At 38.2% G+C, this 24,768-nt stretch overlaps 1 protein-coding gene across 1 annotated transcript; it reads left to right on the top strand.

Moving 5' to 3' along the window:
- The first annotated feature begins 202 nt into the window (after window positions 1-202).
- Window positions 203-17,290, top strand: FGF4 (fibroblast growth factor 4). The gene is made up of 3 exons (XM_039361461.1): window positions 203-512; window positions 3,796-3,899; window positions 10,491-17,290. Exons 1-3 carry the CDS (start codon window positions 203-205, stop codon window positions 10,665-10,667), a joined length of 591 nt encoding a protein of 196 aa, XP_039217395.1. The 3' UTR covers window positions 10,668-17,290.
- The last annotated feature ends 7,478 nt before the right edge of the window (window positions 17,291-24,768 follow it).

Raw genomic sequence — 24,768 nt, 5'->3', positions numbered from 1 at the left:
ATATATATAATATAATATATATATATATGCACATATTTGTGTGTTCGTGTTTGTTTGTTTCTTTATTTGTTTGTCTTCCCTGCGCCCACCCCCACCCCCGCTCTTGGGATCTAAGTCCGGGGCAGAAGCTGCGCCGGAGAAGGGTATTTTTAGCCGCTTGCCTCCCCTGGAACCACGTGTGCTGCCAGCGCTCTCTCTCAGGATGACTGGTCCCTGTCCGGCCTGCTGGCCAGCCCTGCTCCTGGGACTGCTATCGCCCTGGCTGGCGGGGCGCTGCATGCCCGTCTTCGCCCAGCAGTACAACGAGACCCTGGAGTGGCGCTGGGAGACTCTCTTCTCGCGCTCCATGGCCAGGCTCCCCCCCGGGGAAAGGAATTTGCTCAGCCGGGACGGGGACTATCTGCTGGGCATCAAGAGGCTGCGGCGCCTCTACTGCAACGTCGGCATCGGGTTTCACATCCAGGTCCTGCCGGACAGCCGGATCAACGGGATCCACGATGAAAATCGATACAGTAAGTCGCGGCGCCCCGTCGCCTTGGCCCACCTGCGTCCGCTCCGCTGAGACGCCCCAGAAGGGGTGGCGAGCGAGCGAGCGAGCGCCGCGGAGCTGCGCGGGATCCTAAGGCGGGGAAAAGGGGCGAGGGAGTTGCTTCTGGGGTCCCGGGAAGCTGCCTTCTGGTCGCGGTGGACGGAGCGAGGCTCTCGGAGCGCGGACGGTCGAGCCCGTCGGTCCGCCTGGCTGAGACGCGCTCGCCTAGGAGGAAAGCCCGGCGCACCCTTTCAGGGCAAGGCGCCAAACCTCTCCCCTTTCCCCGCTTCAGGCAAGCGGCAGCCAGGGTCAAAGCCGAACGAGCTCCGAAGGCAGAGAGCAATTAGGCAGAGCTGCAGGAAAGCAGCCTCGGCTGAGGCAGGGGAACGAAAGGGTCCAACCCAGGAAGGCCAGGTAGACCCAACGCGGAGAAACCCCGAAAAGGCCAGATAGGTTGTCAGATGCTTGTTTTCTCCGGCTTTGCGGGGAGCTGCCAGGTAAGTCGGCGGGGCGTCAGACGAGGATCCTGCGTGGCGTTTTCCCGCTATTTCCCTGCGCAGAAGGGATGGGGTTGGGTCTGAAGAGAAACGCAACGTGTGAAGGAGTGAAGGGATTATCCCGCGGTCTCTCGGGAATCCGTAAGAGCTGCGATCAAAGCAAAGGGAAGCCGTGTTTTGGAGGGGTCCTCGAGATGGCCAAGGAAAACTGGGAAAGGCGGAGGCTTGGAATAAATAGAGTAGCCATTTATTACAGCAGAGTGAGCTATGGCTCAGTTGAATGGTAGCCAACTGCGCTTGCTGTGCAAGGAGTGTGGTATCATCTTTGAAAGTGAGATTTCTCGGTTTTATGTGGGGTGATTCGACTTTACTGGCTGCTCCTTGTGCAGCTCAGCCCAAGAACAGAAGCAGAGTCAGCCCTGCCTCTGTAACTAAAACTTGAGCCCCAGAAGTTTGGCCAACCTGACCTTGTCCTGGAGCTCAATCAATTTAAAGCAGGACTTTTTTTTTTTTTAACTTTCTAAATAAAATTAGACATTTTTCCTTAACAACCTAGCTTCGGTTATGGGAAGCAGCTATTCTTAAACCCCACCCTGCTTTTGCCACAGGCTGATGAGTAGTTAATTTGGGATTCAAGATCCCAAGGAGCAGGATAGTTTAAAAGCATCTGTTCGTGACTTAACCCCATGGCCCCATAGCTCTAATTCTAACTAACACCCAACTGAAACAATAGGACTGGGAGGAGGGGTTAAAGACTGCACCATGACAAACGTTTCATGTGTCCTAAAACATGCCAGTTACTTATTTTAAGCTGGGCAAGGTGGGGGATCTCTGCTAGCTCTTCAATCACAGCAGAAGGAGGACCTGAAGCATTTGCAAGGCAGTTATGTCAGACTCCAGCATCCCTTGTTACTATCACTGCCAGCAGAGGCATTTGTAGTTCCACATATATCTGGGAACTGCTAGATTGAGAAGGCTGCTTTTAAGCACTTTCTAAAAGGAATTATAGCAGGCAGTACATTGGCTGAGTTGGGCTGGAAGAGCCATTAATGAACATGCTGAGGAGTTAAACTAGATGACATCCATTCATCCATTCATTCGTTTATACAAAAATTAAAATGTTATATGTTATATAATTATAAAAAAATTAAGGAGGCAGGAATAATTAAACCCTAATAAAAATTAGTTGACAAAGGCAAAGGGAGGGCTCTCATGGCAACAATCAACCCCAGGACTATGTGCTCTGTAACTTTATTGAGGCAAGAGACTGTAGAGCAATATGTTGGGCATATCCTGAGCAGGGATAGCTGCTGGTCTGTATGACAGCCATTTTATAGAGATGTGTTATCATATGGAAAGTTGTCTGTGGAGAGTAGTTTGGTTATGTCAATGCAAATCACTCCTATTTTTTTGGGGTGGGGAAATCAGTGTTAACATTTGCAGTGGGTCTGTTAATTCTCTATGGAAGTAGGAGTAGGCTAAATTCATTCACTGTGTTAAGGCAGGGTATGTTTTGTTTCAATGCAATGTGTGAATCCACTTAGTGGTGGTTTGCAAATCATGGTTTAAAGTCAGCATGCTTGAACCAGCCAGTTGTGGTTCACTTAATAAAACCTGATTAGGCAATTCTGACAAGAATGCATAACTGTGTTTTTACAGCCTTCAGATTGCTTCTTTGCACACATATCAAAAATCGTCACAGAGTTTCTCATTGTTGTGAAGTGGCGAAGCACATATAGTATATAAACATAAAATATGTGGAACATAGTTAGTAATCAAAGAATAACCGGAAATTCTTCCCCTCAATATTGCAATATCATGGAAATAGTCACATGTGGATCCCAGCCAAATGAGTAGTCAGTTCTGCACATCTTTATCTCACTCATTGCAACTCCCTACCAAAATGGGCTTGTCCCTGTTAGTACAGTTTGAGAATCAAGTCAGTGAGAAGGGCCGCACAAATCAAGAGGGCAGGAGATGGTTGACTATTACAAAGAAAATGGATGGTTTGGTTACTCAGAAGTGGTCATTACCTCCATTCTGTTAATTCCACCAAAACTGAACCAATATCCTTGCTTATTCCACCACAAGTGACATTTAGTCTCAAGTTTCGGCAAGTTAGTTGTACATCATTCAATACCCAAATTTACACAGTGTTCTAGGAGAAAATTGTGCCAACAATATTCCATATAATATAATATCTGGGGGAATAAAAAAGACCTCCCAGATGGTGAGATGGCAATATGGCAACTTGAGTAGCAGCCACAACAACTCAAGCATTATGAGTAAGCTGATGGGAAACAAAGATTACAGTGCTTCAACCATTTATTCTAAGCTTGAGTGAATCCATCATCTTCTGCAGGGAAGTTTTGAAAAGATTGGTGAAAAAGAATAATTAGTGAGACTGGCAATGGTTTTGGACTGGACCTGCTGTTGGGGCTGGATGGTCCAACCCATAAGCTGGAGATTGCCCATTTCTGTTCTAGAGTAACCTGAAGCTCAGTAGAACTTTTCTGAATCTTAATAGCTTGATAATTGCTTCCTAATATAGGTATCTACAAAGCCATAATACAAACTGTACATAAATATTCCTAAACTTGTTGAATAGCTGTTGCATGCCACAAGAGTAACCCTACTGGTATGGTTCTACTGACATATTTTAAAAAGTCATAGAATTAGTAGGCTATTCTTTATTCAAATGGTTTATGATTGCATGTAATTCTATATTTATATCCTGGTATTTTCTAATGCATTCTTCTTCTCTTAAAGGTTTGCTGGAAATTTCTCCAGTGGAACGAGGAGTGGTTAGCCTTTTTGGTGTTAAAAGTGGACTTTTTGTAGCAATGAACGGCAAAGGCAAACTCTATGGATCTGTAAGTAACAGTTATGAAGGTGTTCAGCTAAAGGCTTTTAGTCACCTTTTAAAAATAATGTGTATCAATAGTACTTGTATTTGATGAACACAATTGGCACTACTAGAAAGACAAGTAAGTGTTTTAATATGGCCGGCTTTTAGTAGACAGATTAAATAGATGTGCTTGTTAAACCACTAAGAGGATAATTCTTTGATTGTATATACACATATATTTCCACGTATTACAATCATCTAATTTGGGATATCAAAGGATTGCACATATGTGTGTATACATAGGTTTGTAAACTGTAAGATAAAATATTGCTCTGAGACATTCAATTCTTGTAATTTTCTGCAATCTTCCAAGGTATTTGGATTACTACTTTTCCACTGGCTGTGCTGGCTTCAGAAGTTTGAGAGCTGTAGTCCTAAAACAAATGGAATAGTTATTACGAATACTTTTTGTGTGTTTTATAACAGAATACCTTTTCTCTTCCCTTTATTCAATTTAAAGGGCAAAGTTTTGAGAAGTGAAATGGCAAACACTTACAAAAAAATAGGATGATGGGGGTGTGGGTTTTTTTTTTTTGTTCTGCTACAAAGCTTTATAAGACATAATTTCTTGAATTTAGCCAACTGTGTCACTATGTGATAAAGGCTAAGCAGTAATTTATAACAAAACTCAAAAACTAATTACATATGGATATATTCATGCACTGTCTAGTGGAAGAAAAAGACAGTTTAACTATGAGGGTAACAGGATACTTTAGATTCCTTTATTCTATACTGAATTTGTTTGAATCTAAAAATCTAGAGCAAAAATGGTGGGAGAGCCATTTCAATTCTTGTAGCCTATTTAGTTTCTAAAAATAACACCAGTCTTTTTTTTCTCCTTTGGTCATTTCCAGCTGTCTTTCTATTGTAGTCACTCTGTTTATATGAACTGATGCAGGCAGAGATTTTTGCCAAAGAAAGAGTGTTTTCTTACTGTCTTGTCTAAAAGAAAGCAAGACTAAATCTTAAAGGTGTAAAAGGCATTATACAATCAGATAATTTAAGACTTTGGACATAATAGCTTTTCCTTTATTTATATCAATTTGCCACCAATTATCATTTTCCTTCTGCATTTTCTATATACTTATCGTTTTTAAATAGCTAATCAAAAGATACATCCTTTGTTCTGTGTCATTCATGTAGATTTATCTCTCTTATCTATCTATCTATCTATCTATCTATCTATCTATCTATCTCTATCTATCTATCTATCTATATCATTTGTCTATCTATCATCTATCTATCTATCATCGTCTATCTCTATCTATCATCATCTGTCTATCATCTATCTCTATCTATCTATCTCTATCTCTATCTATCATTTGTCTATCTATCATCTGTCTATCTATCTATCTATCTATCTATCTATCATCGTCTATCTATCTATCTATCTATCTATCTATCTATCTATCTATCTATCTAATCTAATCTAATCTAATCTAATTCTTCAGTTTCATTTGGAGAAAGTTATTGTGTGGATTACAGGCTGAACATATTACCCAAAGGCACTTTACTCTAAGATGGCAAACTTTTATTTAGGGGTCAGTACAAACTAGTCATTGGACTGCATTCCAAACAAACTAACAATCTGAAATACAGGCAGGAAAAAAAATTGAGATTAAAGGAAAGTTTCAAAGGGTGGTAGACTGTAATGGCTTGTCTTATTTTCTTACACTATCTCCCTCAAGCCAAAGGAATCATCTATGTCAAGTCCTTTGGTTGTGGTATTTTGGATTACAACACAGTAATTAAACAATGGCAAATACCTGGTACTTGATGAGTTAGGTTTCCTTTATATAGGGAGCAAAAGAAAGCAGCATAGTAGACCCATAATACTATTCCTTCTTGTAGCTCTGCTAACTGCCATTGGACAGCTTATGTCCAAAAATAGATAAAGTTAAGTAGTTAATTAGCCATTGGACTCTTGATAATTTTCAGAATAATATAAGAATAATCATAACTTATATTAATCATAATTTAATCAGTAGGTGAGTGGTTATGACTGATTAGCCACGTTTAACCTTTAAACAGCATTGCTGTTTTCTTTGTATGGGTATGCTTCATTCTGTGAATGGGGAAAGAATGTTCAGCAGTATGCAGTTCAGTTATGAGAAATATAATTTCTGTACTCAGAAAAACCAGATGCACAGGTACAAAACTGGTGGTACTTGGCTTGGTAAGATGAATCTGATCATCCTGGTAGACCACAGGTTAAACATGAGCCAGCAGCATGTTGCAGCTGCCAAAAGAGCCAATGCAGCGCAGCATAAGTATAGTACTGAGAACACAGGAAAGGATATTTGTGTTCTCTGAGGTGCTGGACAGCCCACACTTGAAATACTGTGTTCAGATACAGACACTACAATACAAGAAAGCTATTGATGAAATGAAGAAAATGCAGAGAGGAGCAACAAGGGGGCTTGGAGGATAAAACCTGTGGGGAAAAACAGTTACAGGAAATGGATACATTTCACTAAAGAAGAAAAAATATGGGGAGAAATGAGAGCCATCTTTTAATACTTGAGAGTCAATGTATAAGGGAGATGGTGTGGATTTATACTCCAGAGAACCCCAGGGTAAAAGCTTTACAGAAAAATAGTCAAACATGGAACATGGAGAAATTTCCTGGTGGCAAGAGCTATTAAGTAGCCTGCCTCCTGGAGTCATAGGTGATGTACCATTACAGGTTTTCAAGGCAAAGGGTCAATGCCATTTGTCTGGATAATATGAGGATAGCTGCCCTAGACAGGGGTTGGACCCAGAAAACCGTGGGATTCAATGATGGTGCATCCATATCCAAACGCTTACCTTGTGGAATATAGCAGTGGAAGAATCATGGATACTGTATATTGCCAGAAATGCTGACCAGAATAAGCAAATTTCTGTACTGTATAAAAGGGTGGTTGTTTTTATGATCCATGCATATAAGGCAGCACTGACATACATGAAAAATACTGGTAACATAACCATTGCTCTTCTTCTGAAAACAAGCAATCGCTTTATAAATCCCTTGTTTTTTGTCCATTTTTATTTGAGTTCCGTAAGATTGGGTTCTTCCCTCCTGAAAGAGAAAAGCTCCACTGATATTTCTTACAAACAAATGTTCTTTCATATTTTTTTTTAAATTTAAATGTTCTGCAGAAGAGGCAAGGCTATTGGGCAAGAAGAGAAAAGAAGGGAGGGGGAGTAAGGATAAAAATGGGAGAAGGAGAAGGCAGATAGAGAAAGTGAGATGAGGCACGTTGAGAATAATTCAGAAAAAAGAATTTGATGGGAATATTTGGTAATGCCACCATGGAAGAATAGTTGGTGGAGCTGAAAGAATTTGCTAAGATGGCCAAATTGACCTGTTTGAGGGCAATATCTATGTTTATTGGTGACTGGAAACTCCTTATGGACTTTAGCATAAAACAAACAAAAAATGAATTTATGATCTATGGTTTTAATAATTAGCTAGACTAGATTACAGAAAGTAAAACATCATGCTGTAACTTTAAAGAAAAGTAAATCTACAATTGTAGTTACAACTCATAAAGATTGAAAATCACTTCTTTATATCTTTTGGGTTTCTTTTCTGTTTTTCTACTACTTTTCTTTTTTCTTTCATTTCTTTTTCCTTCTTACTTAATTTTAGTTTCTATTAATTTTTAGCCCTGTTTTAATTTTTTTTAAATAACATTATATTTTTAAAAGAGAGAAAAAATAACTTGATGCTCCAGCATACAGCCCCCATAATTTTCTTGGAGAAAATGTAGCACTCAGGAGAAAGTTCTCTTGTCTTCTTCAAATCATCCTTAATATAACATAAAGATGTGTCCCCTCCCCCTTCATTTTTAAGGCAGCTGCCTGAAGATTTTCCATGCTTGAAAATATCTGAGGGCTTTACTGCTCTCTGTGTAAGAGGAGACCTTCCCCTGTATAGAAAAGTATATACATCTACGTTCTTAAAACAGTCGATTCTTTGAGTTTAATATTAAAAGAGGGGAGGGGAAATCCTCTAGCATATGGAATATGTGTAAATAGTTGAGGCAAGGATGGGTCTACCTATTCTGAGCTTTGTAGAGTAGATTCCATAGACATTCTGTGTTTTAAATTTTTAATTGAATATATGTAATCTCAATTAATAAAAACTGATTTCAATTTATTTGTCTTCGAGTTTTAATTTTCATTCTACATTATATCTGTATTATATTACTGTGAGCTTCAGGAATATGCCAGCTTTAATAGTTGAGGAGCCACTAAAAACAGTAGAATTACCTAGAATTTTTAAAGCAAATCAAATTGACAGAAGTGGAGATGGATGGGGAAAAGAGAGAGAAGCTATAGGGCGTGTACAGATTAGGTCGCCTTGAGCACTAATTTGAGTGGAAAGCAGGTAATAAAGGTGTACGTACATGTTTTGGGATTCAGCCATATTTAGGCCCTGAAAGCTGAGAAATTCATTCATAAAATTATTTTGAAATGTTATTCAGAATATGATGTGAACGGTTTGTCCACAATCAGAAATAAAAGAGGGAATAATAATTGGTTGGGGGTATTGCTGCTTCAAGATTTTAGGAGTCTTCTTAATGTAGGGCCTTGCCATTTGTGGAATGTCATCACTCTAGACAAGCATAAAATTAGGCTGGGGAATTCTGTTTGAAAAAATAATGCTGCTCTTAGTCCCAAGAGTTTAACCAATGTAGAGGAAGACAAAGTCCTGAATCTGGCTTAAGTGAACAGTTTTGGACTTCTCTTATTATTATTCCAGATCAAGGAACAGGCAGGAAGACAAGTACATGTAGTCCTTGACTTACAACCACAATTGAGCCCAAAATTTCTGTTGCTAAATGGGACAGTTGTTAAATGAATTTTGCCCCATTTTACAATCTTGCCACAGTTGTTAAGTGAATTGCTGCAATTGTTAGCAACATGTTTGTTAAGTGAATCTGGCTTCTCCATTGACTTTGCTTGTCAGAAGTTTGCAAAAGGTGATCACATGATGCCGGGACACTGCAACCATCATAAATATGAGTCAGTGGCCAAGTGTTTGAATTTTGATTACATGATCATTGGGATGCTGTAACAGCTGTAAGTGTGAAAAATGGTCATGTCAATCTTTTCAGTGTCGTTGTACAGTAACTTTGAACGGTTACTAAATGAACTTTTGTTAGTTGAGGATTACCTGTATGTTTGAGCAATTATCGTTGTGAATTTTGATGAGAATTGACATAATCTGTACTGGCTGGTGTTGTGTGATTTGAAATATACAGTAATTGTTTCTCTGAACTCAATTTTTGTTTTCAAATACTAAAATGGTTGAAAAGAGATGTAAGAAGGATGCATTTAAAAAGGAAAGTTTACATTTATATCAACTTCAATATGAATTTTTGTATACATGTTTGGGCAGTGCATACATTTTTTAAAAAATGAAATCTATATAGGAGTGAACAAAGACAAAAGTAACATTCAGCTAATTATAATTTGAGTAAAACAGACATTTATTTCTGTTGGAAAGTGATCTGCATAACTAGAAAAGTATATTTCTGGGAAAAAGATAAAATATTGCATGATAAATACTAGGGTGTATCTAGGAAGATGAGATACTTGTGAAACTTATGAAAAGTGAAGATTTTAGAGAAACAAAGGAATGGAACCAAGGTGTGGGTTGTGTGTGTGTGTGTGTGTGTGTGTGTGTGTGTGTGTGTGAGAGAGAGAGAGAGAGAGAGAGAGAAATGATATATATATTGTCTGATTTTAACTCTTTCATCATTTATGTAAGAAGCTTCCCTACATCCAATTACCAAACCTGATGATTGATCAATCTAGGCCAGTATTGCTTTTCTTGATTAGACAAGATCCATCCTTAACCTATTGATGATACCAAAATTTCACTATGGTCCCTTCAGCAAATATTCCATCAAATATTCCATCATCCCCGCAAAAAATGTTGGATTACATTTTCTGGAAAAATAAAAGTTATGAGCCGAGGTGGCGCAGTAGTTAGAATGCAGCACTGCAGGCTACTTCTGCTGACTCCCAGCTGCCAGCAGTTTGGCAGTTCGAGTCTCACTGGCTCAAGGTTGACTCAGACTTCCATCCTTTTGAGGTCAATAAAATGAGAACCCAGATTGTTGGGGGCAATAGGCTGACTCTGTAAACTGCTTAGAGAGAGGGCTGTCAAGCACTGTGAAGCGGTACATAAGTCCAAGTGCTATTGCTATTGTTATAGACCAGGGGTGTCAAACTCACCATGTGATGTGTCGCGACATTTCGTGACTTTTTTTCCAATGCCAGCAATGGGGTGGGCGCGGTTTCGCCATGACACATTCGGCCCACGGGCTGGCAGTTTGATACCCCTGCTATAGACTGTAAACTGAAAGGAACTAGGATGGAATAAAAACCATCTGAAAGACTTTATGAAGCTAGAGTTGTATGATAAAGTTGAAAAGAGAACAAAAAAGAAGGCAAGTGTCAGGTGTATTTTTCTTGTACATGTATACAAATACATTTTCTATATCTAACTTTTCCCTTACTCTCACTCTTCTCTTCCCTTCCTCTTCCACTCTCATTTCAGAGCCATTTTGGTGATGAGTGTAAATTCAAAGAGATTCTGCTGCCAAACAACTACAACGCCTATGAATCCCAGACCTATCCTGGGATGTATATGGCCCTGAGCAAAAATGGAAGAACCAAGAAAGGCAACAAAGTGTCTCCCACCATGACAGTGACACATTTTCTTCCCAGGATTTGAGAATTATCCCTTCAGAGCTACCTCAGGGCAGATGGAAAAGGCAAGGCCCAGCTGGGAGAATGGAAGAGGGAGGGAGTGAAATCTATGGTGCACTTTTCTTTGAGAGTTTTATGCAAGAGTAGATGTAACATATTTAAATTATTGATGTCTGTATATATTGCTGGAAAATTATTTATAGTTCTGATGATTTTTTAAAAAATTCCTAAAAGAAAAGAAATGAAAGAAAGAACAACCTTCTACAAAACCAAACCTCCAACCTAAGCTATTCATTACACAGTGTAACAGCAGAAGGCTCTTGCATTGTGGTTTATTTAATCTTATCTTTGTTTTGGGGTAAGTTATCACAGGTGTGCTGCTATTATCACTTTTTAAATGTGAAATCTGATTCCTATATGTTTTGCACTGTTCTGTGCATTGTACAACGTTTGTTAGTGGACATTAAATTGTTTTTTTTTAAAGAAACACATTGTTTTTAACCAGTTATGACTGCCAGTGAAAGTTTTAGTCATACAAAAAAGGCTAGACAAATATTCCTCGGTTCTGATGCCAGCTTATAGGAATGTACAGCATCTCTGATCTCCTTTTTGTGTAGCATCCTTAGTTCATAGAAATGGTATCAATTTACTTCTGCTACAGAAACTGCAGCATTGGTGTATGCCCTTCAATGTTCATTTTAGCTCTGCTACATTTGAACTCTGAACTTCCCTGCAGTCAATCCCTCTGGGGCCTGTAGAGCAGAATCCACCTGACAAAGTAGGAGTAAACCCACTGAAAATCTCTGGAGCTTGCACGGCAGGAGTTCATAGTGAATTGTGCTTAGATAGATCCTTTTAAACTTCTAGACTTAAATTTTCAGCATTGTGAGATTGAGGATTACCATGTTAGTACAAGGCAACATTTGGACATTTTTACTCATTGTTTAGCTTAGGTAGAGCGTGGTCATTTTCTTCTTTCAGCCAGTCACACTTGGGAATAGGTTATAGTGAATAGCTTTTGTGTTAAAGACCACAAAACCATATTTTAAATGGAATGATATTACAGGTAGTTCTTGACTGACAACCACAGTTGGCACTGGAACTTCTGTTGCTAAGCAATGCGACCATTAAGTGAGCCATTGTACGACTGCATCCGATCTGACAACCTTTTTTTTTGCCAGAGTCATTAAGTAAATCACACATTAAGAAAATCCAGTTTGACTTTGCTTGATGAAAGGCAGCTGGGAAGGTCACATATGGCAATCACATGACCCCAGGATGCTGCATCTGCTGTAACTACATGCTGGTTGTCAAGAACCTGAATTACGATCACGTGACTGTTGGGATGCTGCAATATTCATAAAGGCAGAAACCCAGTTGTAAGTTACAGTTGCCGTTAGAACTTGGAAAGGTTGCCAAACAAATGGTCCCAAGTCAAGAACTACCAAATGCACGATTTTAGTAATATTTGAAAAAATCTCTCCCTTTCGGGCCAGATTTCCACATAGTTGTAAGCCACTGTTTTTCAGAAGTGCTACTCAAATGAGCATATTTGGCTCTTCCTTTCAATGAGTTGGCTAACAAACTAGATGGTTTCATCTATGTTTTTTTTCTTTTTCTTTTTACTGTGCACGTTGAATCAGGAACTCTCACCTTCTCTGAGTCCTTCTCAGATAGGAACAAGTCAAAGTTCCTGCTTCACACATCGCCATGAACAAACCATGGACGACCTATTTTAATTTTGTTCACCTTCCTTTAAAATTGGTCAACCAGTCCTTTAACAATTGTTTCCATAAATGTTACACTATATCAAAAACCAGCTGATGATGCAATTCTGCAGTACAGGATCCAATCACTAGTTGAAGTCAATCTTTTTGCGGCTGGGGTTGGAGGCAGATAAACATAGGTAAAGCTACTAGTTAGCCTTTTAAAAATGGAGGTTGATTTTTAGATATGAAAAAGTATGTTAAACCTATTAGGGGTTTAATAGATCTGATTTATTTTTGTTTTGCTTTAAAAAAAAGTGGGCAATCTGATCATCGTAATTCAGTGGTTTCAACCATGAAGTCTTGGGCTGCAAAATAGGTGCTTTTCTATGGTAGAAGTCCTGCCCCGCTATCAATGCCTCTGCCATAAAGGTTCTTGCTGGGACATGATTTTTATAGCCTGTCCCAATAGCAGTTCACTCCAAAGTAATAATAATGACTTTAATTAAACATTTGTACTGTAAATGGTTTATAGGTTGTAGTGTTCTCATTTCATTCCCTGAAATAATGATGTTTTAATATCTACCTCACTCAATTATTCTGGAAGCCAGTTTTTTTTTTTTACAAGACCAGCAGGGAAAGGGCGTTCATTTTTTCTCCTTACCCTGCTTATAATTCCAGTGTATGGGGCGGGCATCCCAATACCCCCCCCTTTTTCCATATGTAGTCAAAAGAATTCCAGATAGTGTTGGTTACATCCAATTTGAGCCTTGTCACGTTTGTGCTATCTTTACCCAGTGATTTACTTTTAGTAAGGATAATCATGGTGAAAATATTTGCAGACAGCTGTCAGGCTGCAGCACTCTATGCTCATCCAGTAACCTTATATTTTTCTTTATATATTTTGTGAATGTAAACCATGTCTTTAAAGCAAAGAATGAACCAGCAGGTTTAAGAAGGATGATGGGGGGATGGGAAGGATGAGCAAAAAAGGAGGGTAACTCTTAGGCAATGTTTAATGGTTTCTTTTAATGGAAGTAGGGCTTTGGAAGCTAATCATAGGCTTCATCTAACAGATATCTTGGAAACATTGCCTAGGGAGCTTTGTCACGTTGTAGAAGACAAGTCTCAAAATCATAATGGGAGATGAATATTGGCATTGGTAAGGGCTTACCACGAAATGAGGCACTGGAATTATTAGGATAAGTACTCAGCTATCTGGAGATTAGAGCCACCAAAACAATATTTTGCTGCTATGCAGGTAGAGTACCTGCCATGAAGATTTAGAAATGAACTCAATGATTTTATCTGAGAAGGGCTACTTTAGACAACAATCCTTCACCTATTTCTATTTATTTCAATGGGATTTCTTTCAGTATATCTTTTCCCCCCACCTCACCTACCAAACTTATTTAGAGCACTCCCAGATCAGGCACCTGATTACAGTGTGTTTCGTTCTTTGGCACAACAGAAGAATAGGAAGCTGACTTATATCAAGATCAACTCTTGTTCTATCCAGCCTATTGGCTACCTTGGCTAGCAGTGGATCTCCTGGAACTGAGATCTTTCTTGTCATGAGCTAGATAGAATCCTATTAAGCAGAGCAGACATGAAGCTAGAACATTCTACTTAAAAAAAACAGATGCTCAGTCACTAAACTTACTTTGATCCCACTTTTAATGTTCTACTAAAATATGTTCCCACATTTTACCACCCCTTTACAAATTGGATGTGTGTGTATGACTGCTTGGGAGCCATTTGGGGAGACTGCAATTACTGAATGGTGGAATCAGCCTTTAAGTTTTTATTTCTGTTATGAGGAAGTCTGGTCAAGTTCCCCACTCAGGTAAAAATATAATTCATTATGAGTATGGCCTCTGATCTTTGCTTTGACTCTCGAGACTTGTGATGTGGCTATATTGCCCCCATCATAAAAGAGATAGTTAGACCTATGACTGGAGAGAGATATATGAAGGGTCATTTTGAATACGTATTAGCAGAGAGAAAACAAGGCTTTGGGGATGTCATATTAAACCATGGTTTAGTGCAACATGCATGAGTATGCCCAAGGTTCAGACTTTGCTTCTCTTTGGTGCAGTTAAGAAGAACAGTGTAGAAGCATCTGCTCTTAAACCATCCAGAGTTCTCTGTGAACTCTGAATTTGACAGACTCTTGACCAAAGTTCAATAGCCGAGATAGGGCTGAGAAAGACTATATCTCGACAACATTTGGAAAGTCCTTTTGAGAAGTGAAGACGGCAATAGTCAGGGTCATGATGCAAAGTAGGAGAGGCTTTGTCATGCATATGGGCCTAGATAACATTCCCTAAGTGTTAGAGTAGACTTTTGGAGGGACAGGTGTATTCATTTAGTAAATAATGCTAACTCTAATTCAAAGCTTATAATATAGCTTCCATATGTTTCCTTCCATATGTTTCCTTCCTTAAAATGATGGGAAATTATATCACCAAGTTGCAACAGTTGTAGTAAAAGAGGCTTCTGGGAGTCTGTGGGCTGCCAAGTTCCAATTCAGACAACCATTTTCTTTGGATCATCTCCTAACTCAGGTTTGTTTAAATTATTAACAACTGGATGTTAGTTGTCCTTTAAATGGTGCGCTGAAGATCATTTTTCAATAGTAGAAGGGAAGAGACAAGAGAGCTAAATTTTACTTAATTCAGATTATCATAATGAAATGCAATGAATATGAATTTTTCCAGTTTAACAATTTACCACATTAATCACTACAATTTCATAACCATTTTAGAAGTATTTATGGGCCAAACTGCAAGCTTCTAGGGGTCATATATTCTCCTAGTTTTTGGAGTTTTGTATTTCTGCTCCAAAGCAAAATTAGGATGAATTGGCTTTGAGCTTGGAGTCAGTGGCCTTAATGACCACAAATGGTTGAGCATGTGTCCTTTGAGTCCTTTCTGCAGCCAAGTTGCAAGTAGAAGTGCCTCTAGAAATGCCTAGATTGGGTGTTAAAATGAAACATTGGCTTATATTTATCATGCTAAATGCAGAGATTACTTGAATGCACAAGAATTGCCATTGTAGATCTTTATTTCATAGGGCAAATTCTAAGTGACCATGATTCTACATTCATTATCAAGTACAATGCCAAATTTGATATGCTATGGTTAACTAGTGAGTTAACCAAGCAAATTTTAAGATCTATCCAACTCTTCAATTATCCCGAGAAAATAACTCATAGCTAGTATATTTCAAGATGTTTTAGCTTTACAGCCTGCATATCTTAGATCATTTATATGCTGCTTTGAATCAATATGCAGCATTTCTTCAACCAGAAGTAATAACTCTGGTAATTACTTGGTGTACTTTGCTTGTAATAGAAAGGAAAGGGAAGCAAAGCCCGCTTCATCTTACTGGAGATTGCTATTTTTCTATCCTTTGATATTTCTCAGTCTCAGTCTTCTGTTCAATTTTTAAGTTTATATGTAATTCACTTCAGGAATTATTACCCTAAGGTAACTTTTCATGTAAATGTATCCTTTTTCTACAGTAGTGATAGAAGCCATAGTAAATTGTGACCTTCTCTAGGAAATTCGGTACTGAAGGACTATAATCTTAAGGAATGTTTACCTACTCGGTAAATTAAGTCATCATCAAAATTCCAAGGCATGGCAAAAATGAATTCAGCTTTCTTTCTTTTTTTAACATTCCTGTATTTGAAAAAAAATGCTACTGTTATATACACATTACTTTATGAATGACTTGCATATATTTATGTACTGTATTAATGGAAGACCTGGGAGAATAAAGTTAATCAGCAGTGCTAATGAGAGTGAGGCCAGAATTTAGGAATATGAATTCCCCTTTTTGGGAAGTTTCATCATTACAAACGTCTATGAATTTGGATCTGGATACAAATGGGAATCGTCCATTTCTGCTGCTAGCCAATAGAAGTATGCTGGAAACACTCAATATTGAGTTCAATAGAAAAGTGTGGAACCTGAAATGGACTCTTCACTAGAAGCGTTCCCAAAATGGCTACTTGAAACTTGAAAAAAGGGTCAGTTTAAGGCCTGAATACTTCTGATGAAGTTGGAACAGTGTGGTTCAAGTTTGATCCTGGTTGTTTTAATTTCAGAATAGTTTGAACTCAAGATGGTTTGCATATTTCTACAGTACTTTCTCCCAGTGTCTTATTATCTTTCAGGCAAAGGCCTTGCTCTTTTTGAGTATGAGCAACCCACAGCAGAGACAGAAGAGACAGAAATGAATCTCATGACCATGTTCAAAAACATTATTTTGAATTAAATATGATGTGTACAACTGGCTTTTCCTGGTCTTTATTAAGTTCATCATTAAGTCCATTATGTAATATTTTACTTGAAAAGTGGAGAGACTGGGTAAGAAAAGAACTTTCCCCATTCCATTTCTTCTTCTTTTGAGTTTTTGAGTATTCAAAGAAAGCTTAGGAGAAAAATGAACCAATTCCAAGGGATAAGCACAATCATCCATCATAAGATGTGATGAGAGAACAGCAGGACCTGATCAGCTGTTGTTCATGCAAACATAAGTAAAATAAGTGCATCCAATCCAGTCTTAAATAAATGAACTCAAGACAGAGGAATGCTAGAACATTTCTGTGCAGTGTGGGATATCTCTGTATCTTTTCTTTTATTCTCTCTCATTCTTTCTCTCCCTTTTTTAATGTGTGGATACTTATATGCACAATGCATACATCTGAATACCCCAAATATTTCTAGGTTTCCGTAATAATTGATACAGCTCACAGGTGCATTTTTAATCACACTTGTTTTCCTTTCAGTTGCCAAATGACGAACTCATCCTTAATGTGGTCAGAGGTGATTTATATTGTAATGTTCAGATAACATTGTAAAATTTTTATATCAATGTTATGAGATTTCATCATTTACCAAATCTGTCTGTAGTTTTATACAGGTGTTGTTTAATATTGTGGTGTATGTGCTGTGCACATTTAAATGCATAATAAATAGATACATGTTTACAATGGATTTTGTGCATTTGGTTGATGTTCTTTCATCGACAGCTGGGGGAAATATTATTTTGCACTTCAAAAATATTTAGTACTCTCATGTGGTTGTTTTACTTCCTGTAGAATCCAGTGTGGGCTTGTTCCAAAGTCAGTTTGAATGGAATTGATGGAATTAGTCTAATTGTAAACACATTTACCCCTTATTGTAAGTAGACATGCCTGCACTGTTGGTTTCTAAAATGGTTCCCATTTCCATACTTACATATTCAGTAGGTCCATTTGTTTAATGAAGAAAGGTACATACAATACAGCATTCTGTGTGCCTTTGCGTGTACTCATGCTGGCCACATGACCCTGGAAGTCTCTTCAGACAATGCTGGTTCCCTTGGCATCTCTGGACATGACTGGACAGGGGAAAAAGTGGTGGGATTCAGCCGGTTCTCACCAGTTCGGCAGAACCGGTAGCTAATTTTCTGTTGCCCAGGCCCACAACGGACTTCTGGAAGCGGCATCCACACAGAGAACTGGCTGTTCACATATTTGAATCCCACCACTGAGGGGAAACCTTTACTTTTGCCTTTATCTTTACATATAATTCATAACACAAAACTTTGAACTACTATAAGGAATACACCAATATTCTCTCACTTTTTCTGCTTTGCTATTTCCTTAAATGCTCTAAACTTACAGGTAGAATCTGTACTTTTAGGCCTTTTATATGACTGACATTGGGCAATATTATACGGGTAAGAATTATGGCTAAACAGTAGTTTTATCTCAAAATATACCATACAAATATTTTCATAAAAATTATAAAGAGATAGTAACAAATCAATTCCAGAGCTGTGCCATCTTATTTTAACAAGATTTGCACCTGCAATATAAGCCTGAAAATGAAAATAATCTCACCACCACCACTCTAAATAAATTGGGTGAAAATTTGTAAAGATAAAGGGATATGCTAAATGTGAAATTATTTAGAATTAAAGTAACTTTTAGAAGAAACAGTTAAACCCCTTTCAGAATGGAATGGAACAGAATGGAATGGAACAGAACAGAACAGAATAACAGTCCATATAAGTAATAATTGAATTTATTAAACATCAGCTGAAGCCAAAGCAAGGTACATTATAGCAAATTTAATTTCAGTAGTGTTATGCTTTATAACACTACAGCTGAACCTGGGGATTTAATCGCGGGGAGACAATTCTATTAACTGCCAATTCTTGCAATGATTGCAGGAAATCTCAGCCAGATATTTAGATGAAACCAAATTTTGAATGAGACAATATAACTGTAATAAATAATCTTACATCAGGGATGGGCGACCTGGGGCTATAAGACATATGATGCTATTTTTAGGGATCATGACAGCCCACAGAGTTCATACCACTGAAAACTGGGAGCACAAGTTCTTTTTAAAGGAGATAAAGCCAATATAAAGCCAAGATATGCTAATCACATCTTCGGAAGATCATTGGTCTGACAAACTGACAAATGATGTCTTGGATGATAAGACCCACTCCTTGTATCACAGCTATGCCTTGAATGCAGGGGCTTTAACAATCTGATTGTTAATGGCATACACAATTGTCTTTGTGACTGACATGAAAATGTAGTATATGTCTATAACCTTCTTTTTCTGCCCTCAAGTCAGTCTTTCTTCTCTGTAACTATATCAACAAGTCCCAACTGTTTTTTTGGTTGACAATATTTTGAATTATTTGCTGTTGCTTTCTTCCTGGGGCAGGGGTAGGCAACCTTGGCTCTTTTATGACTCGTGAGCTTCAACTCCCAGAATTCCTGAGCCAGCCCCTGCCCTAGGGAATGATCAGCCCAAGTCACCTATGGTCTCCTGCTTTCTAGCTTTTAACTACCACACTAAACAAGTCCTCACTATATATAATTATAGTTGTTAAATTGTTAAAGAGAATATTCTAGAGAAAACCAGAGGAAAGTGTATTAATTAAGATAAGAGTCAGGATAGAAGAGATATGTAAAATGCATAGGACATTGCAAGATAACTTGTCAGATACTCCACGTTACAAAGTTGACTCATTTCACATACAGTAAATGAGAACAGAGGACAAATTGGTTCATCAAATATTTCTGTCATTAACTTAACTCAGAAATGGGATTCTGTACATGAACAAAAGTCCATTTCTTCCAACATTTATTTTATGGCTGCTTTGCTCCACCATTAAAGGAAACACATTGGGAATTTTCCCTTCAAAAATCCCTCACTATTCAGGAAGCCCCATTTTAAAAATTTCCTAAATTGTGATCAACCAACACATGGTGCTATGAATTTTTTCTCCTGCCTTAATGCTGGAACCTGAGTGCATTCCATAACTGATGGAGGAGTTGGAACATATTAAAGGAAAACTTTCTTCAGGCATTTGCTATTAAACTATAGAATTTGCTTCCACAAGATATAATGACTCGGATAACTTTAATGGGGTTTAGAATAATTATGGGGGGGAGCACAACTATCAGTTATTCCTGGCCATGACAGCATCATATTATAGCCAGTTTCCATTTGAGTTGGGTTAGAAAAGACAATATGGAATATAGTGTAACCAAACAAATGCAGCAACTTACACAGTTGAATAAGAATCTTGTAAGAAATTGTGACATTTGTGGGTTGATGTCATCATATGCATGATATTTTGGCATCAGTGTGGTTTGTTGCAGACACCACTGCTGTCAGCAGTCCCATATTGCCTGTTAATGCCAGCTTTCAGAAAACACAAGCACCGGATGACGTTTCCCTCCTCGTGTGCTCCAAGTTTCTGACAGGCATCTGGTTGGCCACTATAGGAATAAGACGTTAGGTCAGAGGAAATGTTGGATTGATTACCTTTGTGGGTTTTCACACGCCCAGCAGGTCTCCCATGAGTGTAGAAGAACAGACACGAACACGTGGTTTCCTCGGGATGGGAGCCTCGAACAAAGCCGAAGCATCCCTTTTATTGTGTTACCAGAAGGCAGGTTTATATGCACCTGGTGACCACCTTACACCAACCACATTTGTTATAACACAGCATATTAGCATATTACACGTGCTACAGCTTTGTTTTGCTCACGCCCCTATACAGCTGTTACACCCGGCACCAACAAAGCACCAAACACCTTCCTTTGCACCGCACGGTACTTCTTGGTATTCTCCCAACCTTTTTTACTTCCGACTTCCTTATACCTTGGCCTACTGCAGCTGATGACTCAGCCTAGCAGGCCAGATAATCCAATAACTCCAACAACCTCGAAGAAAGGGAATACTTCTGTCAAACACCATAAGACTCTTGACACATTTTGGAAAAGGACATTGACATCATTGGAGTCAATTTTGGTATTTCTCTTGCATTGCTGCCTACTTGTTTTTGATGTGTGAGGACACTTATTCAGTATGGGTCACTTCTCAAACTATTAAGTCCCCCCCCTTTTGAGCATTGTATCCTGAAATGGTAACTATTAAGCAGGCCTTGCCATCTATGCATTTATATATAGCTATCTCCTTTCCTGGGGAAGAATTCTGCCAAAAAAGCAGATGCCGTACTATAAAAGAAACAGCATGAAAAGAATAACATTAACAATAATAACAAATGAGAAGATGAACAATAAGAAGAGTCTAGCTTTAAAAAGGAACAAGCAACAAAGACATAGGCAGAATCAAAAAGGCTCTGTAATTATTTTTGGGGGGAGGGCACGGAGTAAATTTTTTAAAATAGAAATATATAGTGAGGGATCTTGACAAATTTTCCCAGGATCCATTACACTTGATATCCATACTGGGCTTCTATCTACAATGATTCTTGGAAAGTTGAATTTATATATTCATACAAATCAAGGTGAGGTTGAGCATGTCACAGCAAGGACAAAACTATTTTAAAATTCCATACCATGGGGCAGCAATGTTTTGAACTGGGCAACTTGTGATATATAACCTTAGACTTCTGTCTAAAACTCTCCTTTTATGCTATAAGCTAGGAGACAGTCCAACCATATATACACTTCGAATAACTTCTCCCTAAATGCTCTAGTCTTAATAACAGGAAAAGAAAGTAAAGGGAGAAAAGGTATTTCATCTCTCCCGTATTGTCATCATGACTGACATTAAGCAGATGCTTATGTCCAGTGCGGTGTGGCACTAATAAGTTGGATGTGCAAAACAGCTGCACTGACCTGTTGTAAATATCTAGTGCCGACAAGCATTTTGTTTCTACTGAATTGTGCAAGTGACCTACCTGGTTGAGGGTTTTATGTCACACGCAGCCCACCCATATTGTGTACTTAAGCAAATATGAACTCAGCTGTATTCTCCCCACCTTTGGCCACCAGCAAAATCCAGAAGCAGATTCCCATAGGAACTTTGCCAAAAAAGAGCAGACTTTGAGCAGATATTTGAAGTGATCTATGAAAATATAAGTGGAACCCAAAGATGCCTCCACTTCACCGTAGTGTTTGTTGTATTTACGTGTCCTCTTTTGATTACAAAAATGCAATATAATATTTCTCCTTAAGTCAAAAGAAAGAAAGATACCATTCATTCTTCATAATATTGGCAATCAACTTCTATGTTAAAGTATACTTTATAATTCCTGTATATCTCTTGCTTTGCAAATGTCGTTAAAGCTGTTGACAATTTTCTGCATTAGTGATTGGAGCAGGCTGGAAAAAACCAAGAAATTCATGAATCAGATATAGGTAAATGTACTTTATGGATTAGAGCAATTTATTTATGGGAAATAGTTTTGAAAAGTCAATGATTATCCTAGGATTTCTAAAATATTAATTAAATGCTTTGTGACCTCCAGAAGTTAGTGACCTATAATGCTCAGATCCTTAATTAGATTGAGTTTCAAAAAATTCAGTCAAAACAAATATAAGAATCTTGGCAAATTTGCTTTGTAAAAAGCAAAAACCAATTTCTAGAACTACACCTTTCCACCAGAAAGATGTCATCCACAGTATCAATTTCACAAAATGTTTGACACACATTTATTGAATATAATGTGATTATTATGGTAGTCTTGGGAAACATTTTTTACCAGCTTTTTCAACTCACATGTGGAATGTCCATCATTCAAGGCTGTGTAGTAACATGTTTCTCCTAATAATCTCTTTCCAGATTTTTTTTTCTTTAAATGTTGGAGTCTAAACATTCCCAAAGAGTCTATCACCACCCCAGGGACTGGCTTAGAAGTATTTCCCCAGGTGGGTCAAACCTTATGCTCTTTCAGGGTGACCCACTGCGCATCATTTGACATTAAGCAGCTGTGTTGATCATCAGCTAACCTTCCCAATACATTTTTTTGGAACCACTGGAAACAAACACATGTAGCTGTAGAGAAGGAGGAAGAAGAAGACGACAAAGGAGAAATCCAGGAGGGAGAGAAGCAAACAGTAATTCACTAGGAATCAGGGTGTTTTCCTAAGTGACTTTGACACTTAACAGACTCCTTTAAGCTGCTGGAGGAATGATTTGTACTTCAGAGGTAGCCTGATTAGAAGACAGTTGGAACTGGAGAATGCTAATGGATACAAACAACATCAAATCACGCTCTTTAACATCTTTGAAACAGTGTGAAGGAGCAAACATGGTAGTCAAGTGAAGCTCAAAACAAAGAAAAGTCAGTAAGTATAGACTATAGCAATAGGCAATAAGCAATATACTAGAAGGTACTATGGTATGACTAAGTCACCTTTTTTGGAATACTTTCTGACATCTTTTAAATTTTATTTGGACATTTGTGAGTGATTTAAGAGAGACTACTAAGCCTCATTTCAAGCATAAATATATAAAAGATTACATGGAGACTTTTGCTTATATGAAAATCTTGAAGTACTTAGTTGATGTTGTTACCATGAATGAAACAGGTTGTTCAGTGTTGTTAAGTTTTAATATCATTTATTTTTAATACTGTTATTTTTAGATTTTTGGCACACCTTTATTTCAGGTCAGCTGAAAATACTGAACACTCTCCATCCTTCTATTTTCCTTGTAACGAGAGAGAGAGAGAGAGAGAGAGAGAGAGAGAGAGAGAGAGAGAGAGAGAGAGAGAGAGAGAGAGAGAGAGAGAGAGAGAGAGAGAGATGGTCTCCCAATCCCTAACCCAGCTCCTTAGCTGCTAATAGAAAGCCAGCCTTTATGTTCCGTTTAGCTGTCCAGTACTGACGAAAATATTTTGACGAAAATATTCAGCCAAATATTACCCTTAGTGATTAATCTTCACAAGTTACATCCTTATCTATCACAGTTCTACCTGGCATATTGCACTCATTTTTTTAATGCATTTAATATTTATGCAAAGTTATTAAAAGTGCTACTTCATTACAGCAAACCTGGAAAAATATACTATTTCAGCATAAAAACAATTTGTCAAATTATTAAAGGAAATAATAGCTGGAAAGAACAACATAAAACGATGGCTTTTCAAAGCTTTCACTCCATGGGGACTGGCACATTGCAGGAGGGAGAGGCCCACCTGTGTTGTCAGCACTCTGCAGCACAAAGAGGAGGGTCTAGGGCAGGCAACACTGGCTGAGGAATTCTGGGAGTTGAAGTCCATGAGTCATAAAAGGGCCAAGTTTGAAGACCCCTGGTCTAGGGGCCTAGGAGGCTGATATTAATTTGAGGTGTCCTTTAAGATTACCCAGTCCTGAGTTCTTTAAGAACTCTTATATGCAAAATTATAGAATGAAGTCCTTTTGAAATCAGTTATATTTTGATACGAATTATATCTGTTTAATAAAACCTTTTATTAAATAACAGTATCTGGATAGTATTTGTGTTTACTTGGTAGTATATTTTAGACCAGATTCAAAGGATACTATGCCACTCCAAAGTACATCAAGTGGCCAAAACAGCATTTGTAGCGTATTACCAAAGAGCTAATCATAATATATTCCTCTTTCTCCAATCAAGGAAATCCTTGTTCCAGTGGCTTATATAGGCAAGTTGAATTGATTTTTCACTACAAGGGCCAGATACAGGTAGTCCTTGGCTTACAACAGTTCATTTAGTGACCGTTCAAAGTTACAATGGCACTGAAAAAATGTGACTTATGATCATTTTTCACAGTTACGACCTTTGCAGCATCCCCATGGTCATGTGATCAAAATGGCAACTGGTTCATACTTATGACCGTTGTCATATGATCACCATTTGCAACCTTCTCACAAGCAAAGTCAATGGGGAAGCCAACTGTTCATTTAATAGCTGTGCCACTAACTTATCAACTGCAGTGATTCACTTAACAACTGTGGGAAGAAAAGTCATAAAAGTGGGCGAAATTCACTTATCAAATGTTTCATTTAACAACAGAAATGTTGGGCTCAATTGTGGTCATAAGTTGAGGACTACCTGTAATCTATTTTGTTATAGTCCAGTCACTATAGCTGTAAAGCAGAAGCAGCACTTGGATCTGAGACAG

Source organism: Crotalus tigris, unplaced genomic scaffold (assembly GCF_016545835.1).
Source record: "Crotalus tigris isolate CLP2741 ecotype Arizona unplaced genomic scaffold, ASM1654583v1 scf7180000019267.1258330, whole genome shotgun sequence".
Lineage (NCBI taxonomy): Eukaryota > Metazoa > Chordata > Lepidosauria > Squamata > Viperidae > Crotalus > Crotalus tigris.
The sequence above is the reverse complement of the archived record's forward strand: the minus strand, read 5'-3'. Positions and strand labels throughout refer to the sequence as shown.